We start from the raw sequence: 10890 nt of genomic DNA, 5'->3' as shown, positions 1-10890 counted from the left end.
AGGCGGAGGCCAGAGGGCTCTTGGGAAGAGCTGTCAGGCGGCTGCCCCCTGCTGGCAGCTGCTCAGGGGTAAGAACTGGTGGGGAAGGGATGGGGGTGGGGGGTGGCGGGGGAGTGGGGGTTGCTGCTGGGCCCACCCTGTGCCTCCTGAGGCCCTCAGATGGGCACTGCTGTCTGGCTGCTGCCACCACACCTTGGAAGTGTTCACGGTTGGGGCAGTGACTGGGGCATCTGTCCCAAGCAGGAGGGTGAGTCTTGGCCCCTCCATGTCCTGACTCCGGGATGACAGGTCCAGGTGCCATCTGGCCCCGTCCCGGGTGCCTCCATTCTAGAGGACATTTCCCAAGTCTCCAGGGGAACAGTGGGAACCCAGTACCTCTCAAGCTGGCCGGTCACCCAGAGACTTGTCCGTGGCTGGACCTCCTTGCTGGCCTGGCCGGGGCCCCCGTGTGGGCTCATAGGCAGCCGCATTCCCCTGTAACAACCCTCCAGCAGGAGGGGCCTTCCTGGTGGCTGGGAAGGGCTCTGCTCAGGCCTAGACTATCAGGGTAACAGACGGCCTTGAGGCCGAGAACACTTTGGACTGCTCGGACCCCCAGAGAGGCAGCTGAAAAGGAGACATCTGAGGACAAACGCGTGGTCCAGGCCTTGGGGCGGGGAAGCCTGGACGGCTACTGTGGACTCTGAGGTCATTGCAGCTGAAGGCGGCGGATCCAGGTAGCACTGCTCTCCCGGGGAAGGCCTAGGGGCCACGCCGATCCTCTGGGAAAGGGGGAAAGGGAGCCAATCGTTTCCCAGCTTCCTCCACAGGTTTAGCCATTTGCAGGAGTGGTCCAAGCCCCTTCTTCAGCGGGAGAGCAGCAGAGAGAGAGCAAAAGCATCAGAAATAAGAGGATGTGGCTTCGGTGCTCTGAGGATGGCAGCACAGAGGAGGGCCTGTGGCAGCTGCAATCTCAGGTTAGTTCTCCAGGCCTGGGTCCCAGGCCCTGGCAACAAGGTCCTCTGAGACGTGCCTCAATTTCCCTCCTGTTGGTGTGCACAGCCTCTGACCCTCCCCACCACCTCCTTGTGCCTGGCCCCAAGGCCCTGGGAGGCTGTGAGCCAGGCAGGACAGCGGGGAGTGGGGCTGCCCTCAGGTGGGAGCTCTCAGGGGTCCCCCGCCTTCTCTGGGGAATGGTCTGAATTTGAGGAGGAGGAGACATGGCCAGAGGTCAGAGTGCAGCTCCCTTTGGAAGAATGATGCTGAAAGAGAGGGGCCGCGTGCCTGGCTGAGTTCACCACTGCCTCATGGGGATGGGCCCTTCAGGGGAAACCATGGGTGCAAGACAAGGCAGTGGACGTCCATCGGTCAGTCCATGTGAAGGCTGACAGGCAAGGCTCTGAGAAAGCCCCTCCCGGAGGCCCCTGAAGGCAGCTGATCCTGCAGTATGGACCTGGGAAGAGGCAGCAAATGGCATTTTTGCTGGAGGGGTCTCCGGTCCTGGGGGTAGTAGGGAGGGAGTGGGCCTCAATGTGGCAGTTGAGGCAGACAACTCCCTTCATGAGCCACCCAGAAGGGAAAGAGGAACCAGTGCTTCTCCTAAGGAAACAGAATCCTCCCGATTCCCTGCTGGAGGGGCCACATGGGTCCCCTTTTTACTGACAGGGAAACAGAGGCTTCAGAGGTCAAGTTCAAGCACTGAGTCAGAAACTGCCTTCGCTTGTTGAATTTCACAGACCTTCGACCTGGAGTCCTTTTTCAAGATGATGTGGGCATCAAAATCTATTCTTGAAACTGAATCACAGAATTTCAGGTTTTCTATAAAGAGCACCCAGCCCCAACTCTCTGCCTCTCTGCTTGATGTCACCAGCTGATTTCATCCCCAGGACATTCCCTATTTTGAGGCCAAATCCATGAGCCCAGCCTCAGGAGCCTCACAGAACCAGACTCTGCCTCAACCCAGCTGACATCCTGGACCAGATTGCTCTTTGTCGTGTGTGGGAAAGGGCTCCTGTGCAGTCAGATGCTCAGCGGCACCCCTGGCCTCTACCCGCCACATGCCAGTAGCATCTCCCCGCGTTGTGACAATCAAAGATGTTTCCAGACATCGCTAAATTTCCCCCGGGAGTCCAAAATCCACCCCCAGCTGAGAGGCGCTGGGTTAGAGCTTGCAAATTCTGGCTCATGGGTCAAATATAGCCCTTAGACATGTTTGGTTTGGCCTGCAGAGGGTTTTAAATATTTTTTAAATTAACTGACAAAATTTTATAAACAGCTTCTTCTGGAAAGTCAGAAGGTTTGGCCACACTGGCCTGCCTCCCTACAAGGCAGGAATCAGCTCCAGCTAAGTCAGGCTGCTCTCTTTAAAGGGGTCTGGTCTCCAACACTGAGCTTCGCAGCCTTCATCATCCTACACTTGGGCCGTGGGTTTTCTTACCCTCAGTTGGTTATACCCCTTGCCTGACCCCTAGGGGCATTTTCACCAGTAACTCCTGCTTTAAAATGTAAAACAGCTGCAGCTAAAACCCCTCCTCTGGGTTTCACTTCTCCAGGCTGGACACTCCATTGCCTCCACGGCTCCTGACACCTCTGATCTTAAATAACTAGGATTTCTCCCATAGGTTCTAACCGCTTTTGGGTGGGGAGGAAGGAGATTAAAACAAAAAAAATCATCAATTGCTTAGGCAAGCTTAATATTCCACTATATTAGCCACATGTTACCGCAAAGAAATGCTCTTTGTCTAAAACTTTTCATTTAATTCCTGGTGAAAATTCACTCCAACGAGCATCTGGACATAAGTGCTTACCAAGGGTAAGGCACTACGATCAGAACCGTGAAGAGTAAAACGCTGAACGGGACACGGCCCCTGATGGTAAAAAATTCACAGACTGGAGGGAGAGACAGGAACATGCATTAATAATTGTAATAAGAATAGAAAGACCTAGAAACGAGGTGCAGGGAAGGTGTGCTGGGGACCAGCGAGGGGAGAGATTCATTCTGGCTGCTGATATTAAATTAATAAAACGAGGACGAGAACATTCTTTCCCCCTGTAAATCTTTCCAGAGAGGCCAAAAATCCTTCCTAAAATGTTCTTATTGCTGTTGCCCAGCTATTTTTGTATTTTATTTACTAAGTCTCTATCGAGAACCTACCCATTCTTCAAAGCCCAGGACAAAGGCCACCCGTGCTCCATTACAACTCTCTGAACATTTCTTCTCTCCCCTTCGAGAATGGACAGTACTTGAAAGCGAGGTCCAAATCTGGTGACCTCTGTTCCTTCTGGGGCCTCACATGGGGCCTCACTCATGGCAAATACCTAGTAAATATTTGCTGAATAAAGTTCTGGCCCTCCCTTTCCAAAATCAACGTCATCACCGCAGGAAACTTGTAAAATAAAAACAGCCGAAATGTGTAAAAACTTTCAGGAAACATTTCCATTTTTAGCAGACCGTTAGAACTCATCTCCACCCCGCCTTTTCCTTTGTTTCTAATTCAGAATTTGGGGCTAGATGGTAGGCAGTCCCCCTTTTAATCTTTAAATATAGTTCTGAATATAATTACATTTTTATGCAGCACCGAAACATCATATCCTGGGAACGGGGCATTCTTGCGCTATTAACATCTGAATTAAATCTCCTTCGCGTCTGTCTTCTATTGAGGATAGTTAGGAAGTCTAAGATGAAAGTGATCGACATCATTTGTGAATTATGTGTATTTCCTTATGCTGTATTTCAGTGGGTTTTGCTCCTGGTGGTTTTGTGAATTCCAGGTTGTCTGGTAGCAGTGCTTTCACCGAAACCCCTTTCAAGATTCAAATCCCAGCATCCTGGCGTGGAAGACGCACAGTACGTTTAGAAGAGGGTTTGTCTTGGGTTAAGAAATAAGTGGCATCGCGTAGTGCTCTTTGCCAAGGAGTCTACTCCATCCGGTAAGTGACCCGAGGAACCAGAGCCCACACAGAGAGCTGGGCGATCGAAACGGAAGTGGCTCATCTTGTGTGGGGAACTCCGCTAAGCTCTTAACTCCCACTGTCTCCAGTTCTCACAACGGGTGCCGCTATTCCCATTTTGCAGAGTCTCAGTAAGGTTAAGCCGCGTACTGAGGTCCTGCAGCTAGCTAGAAAGTTGGTGTGCTCCCCACTCCCTCCCTGGCAGTTTGACTCCAAAGTCAGAGACCACATCACACGTGGCTTCCACAGCACTCCTGTTCCTGTGCCAGTTCCAGCCAGTGTGCCTGACCCCCATTGCTTCCTCGGTTGGGTGTGGGACCTGTCAGGCCCAGGAAAGGAAGCTTTGTCACGGGAGAAGGAACCACAGGGCCAGCTGGCACAACCTCCTGGTGACGCTCACCCACACACTGGAAGAAGCTCTCCACCGTCCAGAGGGTGGGGAAGCCATCTCGGCAAATTCCAGGCTCAGGACCACCCTAGAAAGCCTGTGTTCCCAGGGCTCCTTGGGGCTCCTGGCATTGCAGTGGGGCAACGAGGAGTTGGTTGCACAAAGCAGGGTGCATCCTGTACCATGTGGCAGTCTGCCTATGGGGCCACCCAGGCCGAAGCGCGAGGGCTCAGGTGTATAAGTGGCAAAGGTCCATCTTCTGCTGGCCCCACAGTTCTGGTCTCACATCTCTGACTCCACGTGGCATCAGTGGCCCAAAGGAGAAGGGGCCTGCAAGTGGGACAGGACAGCCAATGCCACCAGCAAGACCCCGACCTGGACCCGGAGCATCCCAGCCGCGGGGATGCTGACCACCACCAAGCCCCTGTTTTCAGTCACCGTGAAGGTACAGGACTGCTGGACTCAGAGGAATTTTCGGCTCAGGCTTTCCTCCCGGTGGGAGCCTCTTTTGACCAGACCCAGTCTCTGCTTTGGGATGTGAACTAAAACCTTCAACTCTGGCTGGGATGACACTGGAATGGGAAAGGACACGTGACACAGAAAAATACACACTTTGCAGGCACATGGACAAAAGGGTGATAGCAGGACCCCAGCCAGGGGCCACACCCATCGCCAGCACAACACATTTTCCAGATCTGTGACGTGAGATGACCTGGTGTTTGGTGTCACCGCCTGGGCCGGAATGTGGCTGCACTGATGAGGAAGAAAAGGAGAGGCCACCCGCAAACATCCCAGATCCTGCCATCTGCAAAGGCCCGTAAGGAAGCAGATGCAAAGAACGTGGCTGCCCCTGGAAAGCTGCAGAAATGTCTCTGCCAAGACTGTCTTCGGCTCGGTGACCCAGCCTGCTGCCCCTTCCATTACCAAAGCTGCTCTTAAGAAATAAAGCTTATATCAGTTGTTTACACTTTAGCAAGAATTTCGTTGTGTCAGCCCTCTCACGGGGACATTTTAAGCCAGCTCTGCAGTGGATAAATGAAAGCATTTGTCTCCAAGTAAAAGGATTTCAAGCATCATGAATAAGGAAAGAGATGTTTGGGGGCCAGGCAAGGCCATCCCCAATGCCCTAAACTCCCCAGAGCCCCATCATGAAACCTGGTCCATGATAAAATTCTCTACAAATGTCAAGTCTTAGTCATCTCTGATAAACCCACTCGGAATGAAGCCTTTGATCCACCTAGCTCTGCATGCAGAGTTCCCTAGAATTTAAATTCCCTGGAGGGAGGAAGTGGTCCTCCAGACTCCGAGCCCCTCTGTATTACACCCCAAGGTGAACGAAATAACGATCACATACAGGGTGTAGCTCAGGGGTCCCAAGCACACTCTACATCCCAGCCACATTCCACACACACTCATATCCCCCACGAAGAGCAAAGTTCTCTTTGTCCCAAGCAACTCAGGAATGCATGGCCAAGACTGGGGCTAAGAAGAGGCGAGGTGGGGTTGGGACCATGGGGATAAGGTGCCCAGGGGAGGGAGGAACACAGAGAGGATAAGAGAGTGATGAAGCAGGAAAGGGTGGACATAGGGCCCCTGAAGAGTAGGCATGGTAGCCGCTCCCCAGCCAGGGAGGCCGGAGCCCCCCGGGGTGGCCAGCACTTGCTGAGGCAGTAAGGCTCCCCGTGGCCTCCAAAACTGCTCCTTCCAGAAGCAAACTCCTTCCACAGGGCCTCCCTCCCACATTCAGACCAGCCTCTTGATTGAACCCCCAAGTGTCACAGAGCTCAGGTTAGGGACTGTTGCTCCAATGCAACCAGGAAATATTATTTAGCCGGGATATTTTTAGCAGGTAGCGGGCTCAGAGCAAATGTCATGTGAGCCATCTTCTCTTACACGGCAACTTTGGGCTATTTAAAGAGCTGGTAATTACGCTCCTGCCACCCTGATCAGGACGAGCTGAACGCGTGATTGCAGGGGCCCCTCATCTGCCGTGCGGAGCACTTGACGCTAATGGGGCCCAATTTTCGAAGCTGCCTGCCTAAATCTGTCCGGTCTCCAGGTGGACATGTGAATTGGCACGGAAATGCCAGCAAACTGCTCTTTGGAGCCTCCGCGAGGGTGCTATGCCTCCAGGCCCCAAGCCTGGCCAGGCTGCTCCCCACCACTGATATCTTGCCTCTGGACAAAGTTTTACCTTGGGCTTTGGACGGTGAGGATGTGGTGGTGATGTCCACGTGATAATCATGGTGTTGATGATCCCATCAGGCTGGCATCTTCTAAAGAAGCCACCAGCTCCCCTCAGAGGGACAGCAGCCACGAGGTCTGGAGAAGCAGGACACATTCATAAACAATCTGGCCAAAAGGACAGGGTCACTAGGGGGTCAAGGAGAAGGCACTTCAGGGGACACTCAGGAAGGTGACAGGGCCAAGAAAAGATGGGCAGGACCATGAGGCTGGGCAGCAGGCCACTCAAGGAGAAACGCAAACTAGACACTTGTTCTCCCCAGGCACCAGCAGAACAGACCCTTTGCAGAAGCACCGGGCACAGAGTAGGTACATTATGTGGCTGAAAGAACGAATGCGCCACTATTCCTACAAGCAAGGCCAACGGGCGACCCACACTCTGCCCAGGTGGAGTCCTGATCTCTGTTCCCTTTGCAACGCTGTAGTGGGACATTGGCAATCGGGGCTTTGAATAAAGGCAGGTGCCTGGAGGGTGGGAGGCGGGCAGAGAGGGGCCCCAGCCCCTATCCTAGGAGGACAGTAGGAGGAATTCAGGAGAAGGCTTGAAGGGAAAGCTCACTGACTTCAAATATCCAAAGGGATGTGAAACAGAGAAGGGATGGGCTTCTCCCCAGAGACTGCAGAGAACAGACTGAGGACCAGAAGGAAAGCTCAGGGAAACCGCTGTGCCATATGGAAACAGGTGGCCTTGCAAAGGATGAGCTCCCCATCACTGGAGACTGTGCAGAGAATCTTAGCATGGGAAGGACCTCAGAGGCCTCCTGCCCAGCATCCCACCCAAAACTGAGGACCCCTCCCGGGCACCAGGGAGAGGCTTCCAGCTTCAGCTGCCAAGACATGGGCCCAGCAGAGTCGGCACTGTCCACTAACCCACTCCAAAGGAAAAGAGAAGTCAAAACCTGCCTTGGAGTGTCCCCAGGCACCAGGTCTGGCAGAACCTTCCAGAAAGTTGTCTGCCTACCTGTCCACTGGTGCATCCCAGGGGTGGGGCGGGGAGACCTGCAGAACAAAGAGGAAGCAACACCTCCAGGCAAGTGGTAAGCAAAAGTGAGAGTAAACAGTTCTGCCAGAGCACAGAAGCGCTGGCAATTACCCCAGCAGGAGGCCGGTGAGAGAGCCGTGCAGCCAGGTTGTTTGCTCATTAAGACAAGAAAATCATTTATGTTCTGAGACTTGAGTGTCAACAGACCCAGGGAAATGTCGTTGCCTCAGCTGCCGCCCTGGGCCTGGCCAAGGGGGCAGCTGGGGTCCCGGGCGCAGCTGGTGATGCTGAGAGCTGGTGCGTGTGGCAGGGACGCCGTCAGGACCCACTTTTCGCCCAGTTATCTTCCAGACTCCCCCACCCCCACCCCCGTCCTTCACCCATTTCTCCCTTGCCCTTTCTCTTTCCTCTTCAGATCCAACAAGTAAGGGTTGGGGAAGTGCTTCCAAGGGCCGGCACGCTCACCAAAGTCACTGTACCGTGAGGTGACCACCCATCCCCGATTCCCAGGGACTGAGCAGGTCCCCCTGTGTGGGACTTAGTGCCAAAACAGCAACAGTCCAATGCAAACTGGGACAGTCGGTCACCACCGTATGGCCTGTGAGCCTTGCAGCCACACCATGGGGGGCACCATTCCCCCACTGCACAGAGGAGGGGAAGGGGATGGTGTGGGCAGGGCACCTTCCCCAGAGCGCCTGCTGCAGCCCACACCCTCCACCCTGCCCCTCTCAGTTTCTTCTACTTGCTCCAAACCCCTCTTTGCGTTTGCTTCAGACCTTGGCAGGGAGGTTTTGGCACAAGGAGGGAGTCTCGGACCAGCAGAAGGCCCCTCGGAGATCATCTGACCCCTGTCCCAGTATAAGGTGGGGAAGTCTGAGGCCAGAGGGGCTGACTCGCCTCGACGATGCCCCCACCGAAGACCACCCCCAACTCCTCCACATGGAGGGACAGAGAGGGGCTCCCAGGAGCAGAAAGAAGCCAGCGGGGTTGGGAGGAGACCCCAGCCAGCTGAGCCTTCTCAGCTCCCCAGCTCTGCTGCCCCTTGGCCAAGAGCCCCTCCTGGCAACAGGTCCACGACAGCCCAGGAGGAGCCCCTTGAATGACCCCCACTGTTTCCTTGTCTTTGGAGGTGCCGCCTTCACTTGGGGAGTGAAGAGGCAGGAATGGGCCCAATGCCTGAGGTTTGGTGAGAGGATGGAGAGGTTTTGGAGTTTGCCTTTGCCACCACCAAAGCATCCCACTCTTCCCACACCTCGTCCTCCGCTGCAGCCTGGAGGAAGACAGAGAAGCCCCTGAAGGCTGGGCTTTGAGAAGGAGGGAAAAGTCCTGCTTAAGGAAGGAAGGGAAGACAGATCAAGAGCGAAGCAAAAACTCACCGTGCCCTTTAAGGCCCCACACGGAGGCTATATTTAGGACCGAGGACATTCCGCAGGACCTCGGGCAGCCTTCTCTGGGAGCAATCGCTAATCACTGCATTGAGTTTACGGGTGCCCCTGGGCACACTTAACCCAGGGCAATGAATAGTTATTGCTCGGCCTCCCGCTCGGGGCCTGTGGGCACACTTAAGCGAGTGCGCAGATCTCTGCGAGCGGGCATGGCTCCGGTACACCCTTGGGCACCCTGCGCCTTCAGTGGGGAGAAGCAGAGTATTAAATATCTATGTGCCCTGTGCCCACAGCTGCATTTAGCCAAGGGCAAGGCCGGTGAAGCTGCTTTAATTAAAACTTAATGCAAGTTCAAGGTGCAGGCATTGAAGCAGTGGCTACAGAAGTCACCAGGAATGAATCAGTCAATTGAATCAGGCTCTCAGGTGGGGGAGGGGGCCAGGGCAACGGGGGACCTGTCTTCTGTCATGTACTTGCCGCCCACTTCTCTGGGTCTGTGATCTGGGACGTGGGGCCACCGCACACTCCCACACCTCGCTTGGTAAATGATGCTGGGATGCGGGCATCCAAGCTTCAAAGACAGGTTGTTGGAGACAAAGCAGGCCCCTGGGCTGGGAGCCAGTCCTGCTTTTCTCAGTAACTCGGCCCAATGTCTTGTGACACAGCAACACCGTCCCCCTGGCGGCAACTCCCAGAATTACAGGTCCAGTGCTGAGGGAGAAGTGACCAGCGTCAGAATTCAAAGGAACACCCTGGTGGCAACACTAGAGGATCCTGAGGTGCAGCTCTGTGATTCTTAGGAGGACCAGCACCAGGCTTGGGGTGGCCACTTGTGCCACTAAAAAGGCAAATAGGCAGAGAAAGCCCAGCCACTCTGCCCCGATCCTTAAGAGTGGGAAGCAAAGGAATCTGAGAGGCCCGCCCATCTTTCCAAGATGGCAGGGAGCCGAGCTCGGAGCCAGAGGAGCACAGGTCCTCTGAGCCATGGGCCGGGGACTCTCTCTGCCAGACACACCTCTTTAAAAATTCAGACCAGAGGAGAGACCCTTCTTGGGGGAAAGCTCTACATCTCTTTCAAATCTGTTCCCTTTGCACCAGCACGGCACCTGGCGTGTAGTAGGTGCTTAATAAGTGCTTGTTGCATGAATGGTGATTGTCATTAGCAGGCTTTTTGAGCCAAACTCCTCCTTTCATTTCTCCTTTCCTCTGTTTCCTGATCTTCAAAATGGAGACATGACACCTGATTGCACCGGAGATACTTTAACGGCTAAAAGTCTATCATTCTTTGATGTTACCCAGGTCAAGAAGGAGCACCCAAGCCAGCAACATTTTTCAATGGAGAGAGAAAGAACAATATTGCAGCTTTGGTGACAACCCCATCCTCCCCCGTCCCCAGGGCCAGCTACGTTGGGAAGTGGAGAACATTAGCTCAGAAATCATTAATACTCCCACCCCTGCTCCAGCCTGCCTCCTCCCAACTTGCTCAGATAACAGCCCAGCAGACCGGGCATCCAGCCAGTGCCCACAAATGTCTTCAGGAGGGCCATGCCACACGGCACCTCCAGCTGCCACCTGCCAGCCCAGCCCCATCTTGAGACTCAGGAGCCATGGCCGCTGGAGAGAAGCCCAGCCTGGGGTCCCCCCACCCCCGGGCCTGCAAACCCATTAGCTGAGTGAATGTGGGCCAGCAGTGGACACACTCTTGGCCCGGCCTGGACGTTATCACTGGACACTTCATTATGCAGCAGTCACTCTGCTCCAACCTTTTCATCCCCCTCTTTGAAATATTCTGATTCCAACCTGTAATTTGCTTTCGAGAAATAGAGCAAAATTCATGAGTGCAAATGAAAGGAAAACACAGTTAATAGGCTGCAATTATAGGTCAGGTAGTCACTGACTGACTCTTCACAGCAAATATGATTAACATCCACCCACTGGAAGCCAGGCAGTTCTTGAGGAAG

General features: G+C 54.2%; 1 protein-coding gene across 1 annotated transcript; it reads right to left on the bottom strand.

The window, feature by feature from the left end:
* Window positions 1–741: 741 nt before the first annotated feature.
* On the bottom strand, window positions 742–8969 carry C14H1orf127 (chromosome 14 C1orf127 homolog). Its single transcript, XM_064493327.1, is given in 9 exon segments — window positions 742–843; window positions 1433–1535; window positions 2539–2548; window positions 4331–4366; window positions 4369–4409; window positions 4411–4452; window positions 4695–4895; window positions 5899–6019; window positions 8921–8969. Coding segments are annotated over 9 exon segments (705 nt in total).
* Between the last annotated feature and the right edge of the window lie 1921 nt (window positions 8970–10890).

This window comes from Camelus dromedarius, chromosome 14 (assembly GCF_036321535.1).
Source record: "Camelus dromedarius isolate mCamDro1 chromosome 14, mCamDro1.pat, whole genome shotgun sequence".
Taxonomy (NCBI): domain Eukaryota; kingdom Metazoa; phylum Chordata; class Mammalia; order Artiodactyla; family Camelidae; genus Camelus; species Camelus dromedarius.
This window is presented reverse-complemented; position numbering and strand designations above follow the sequence as displayed.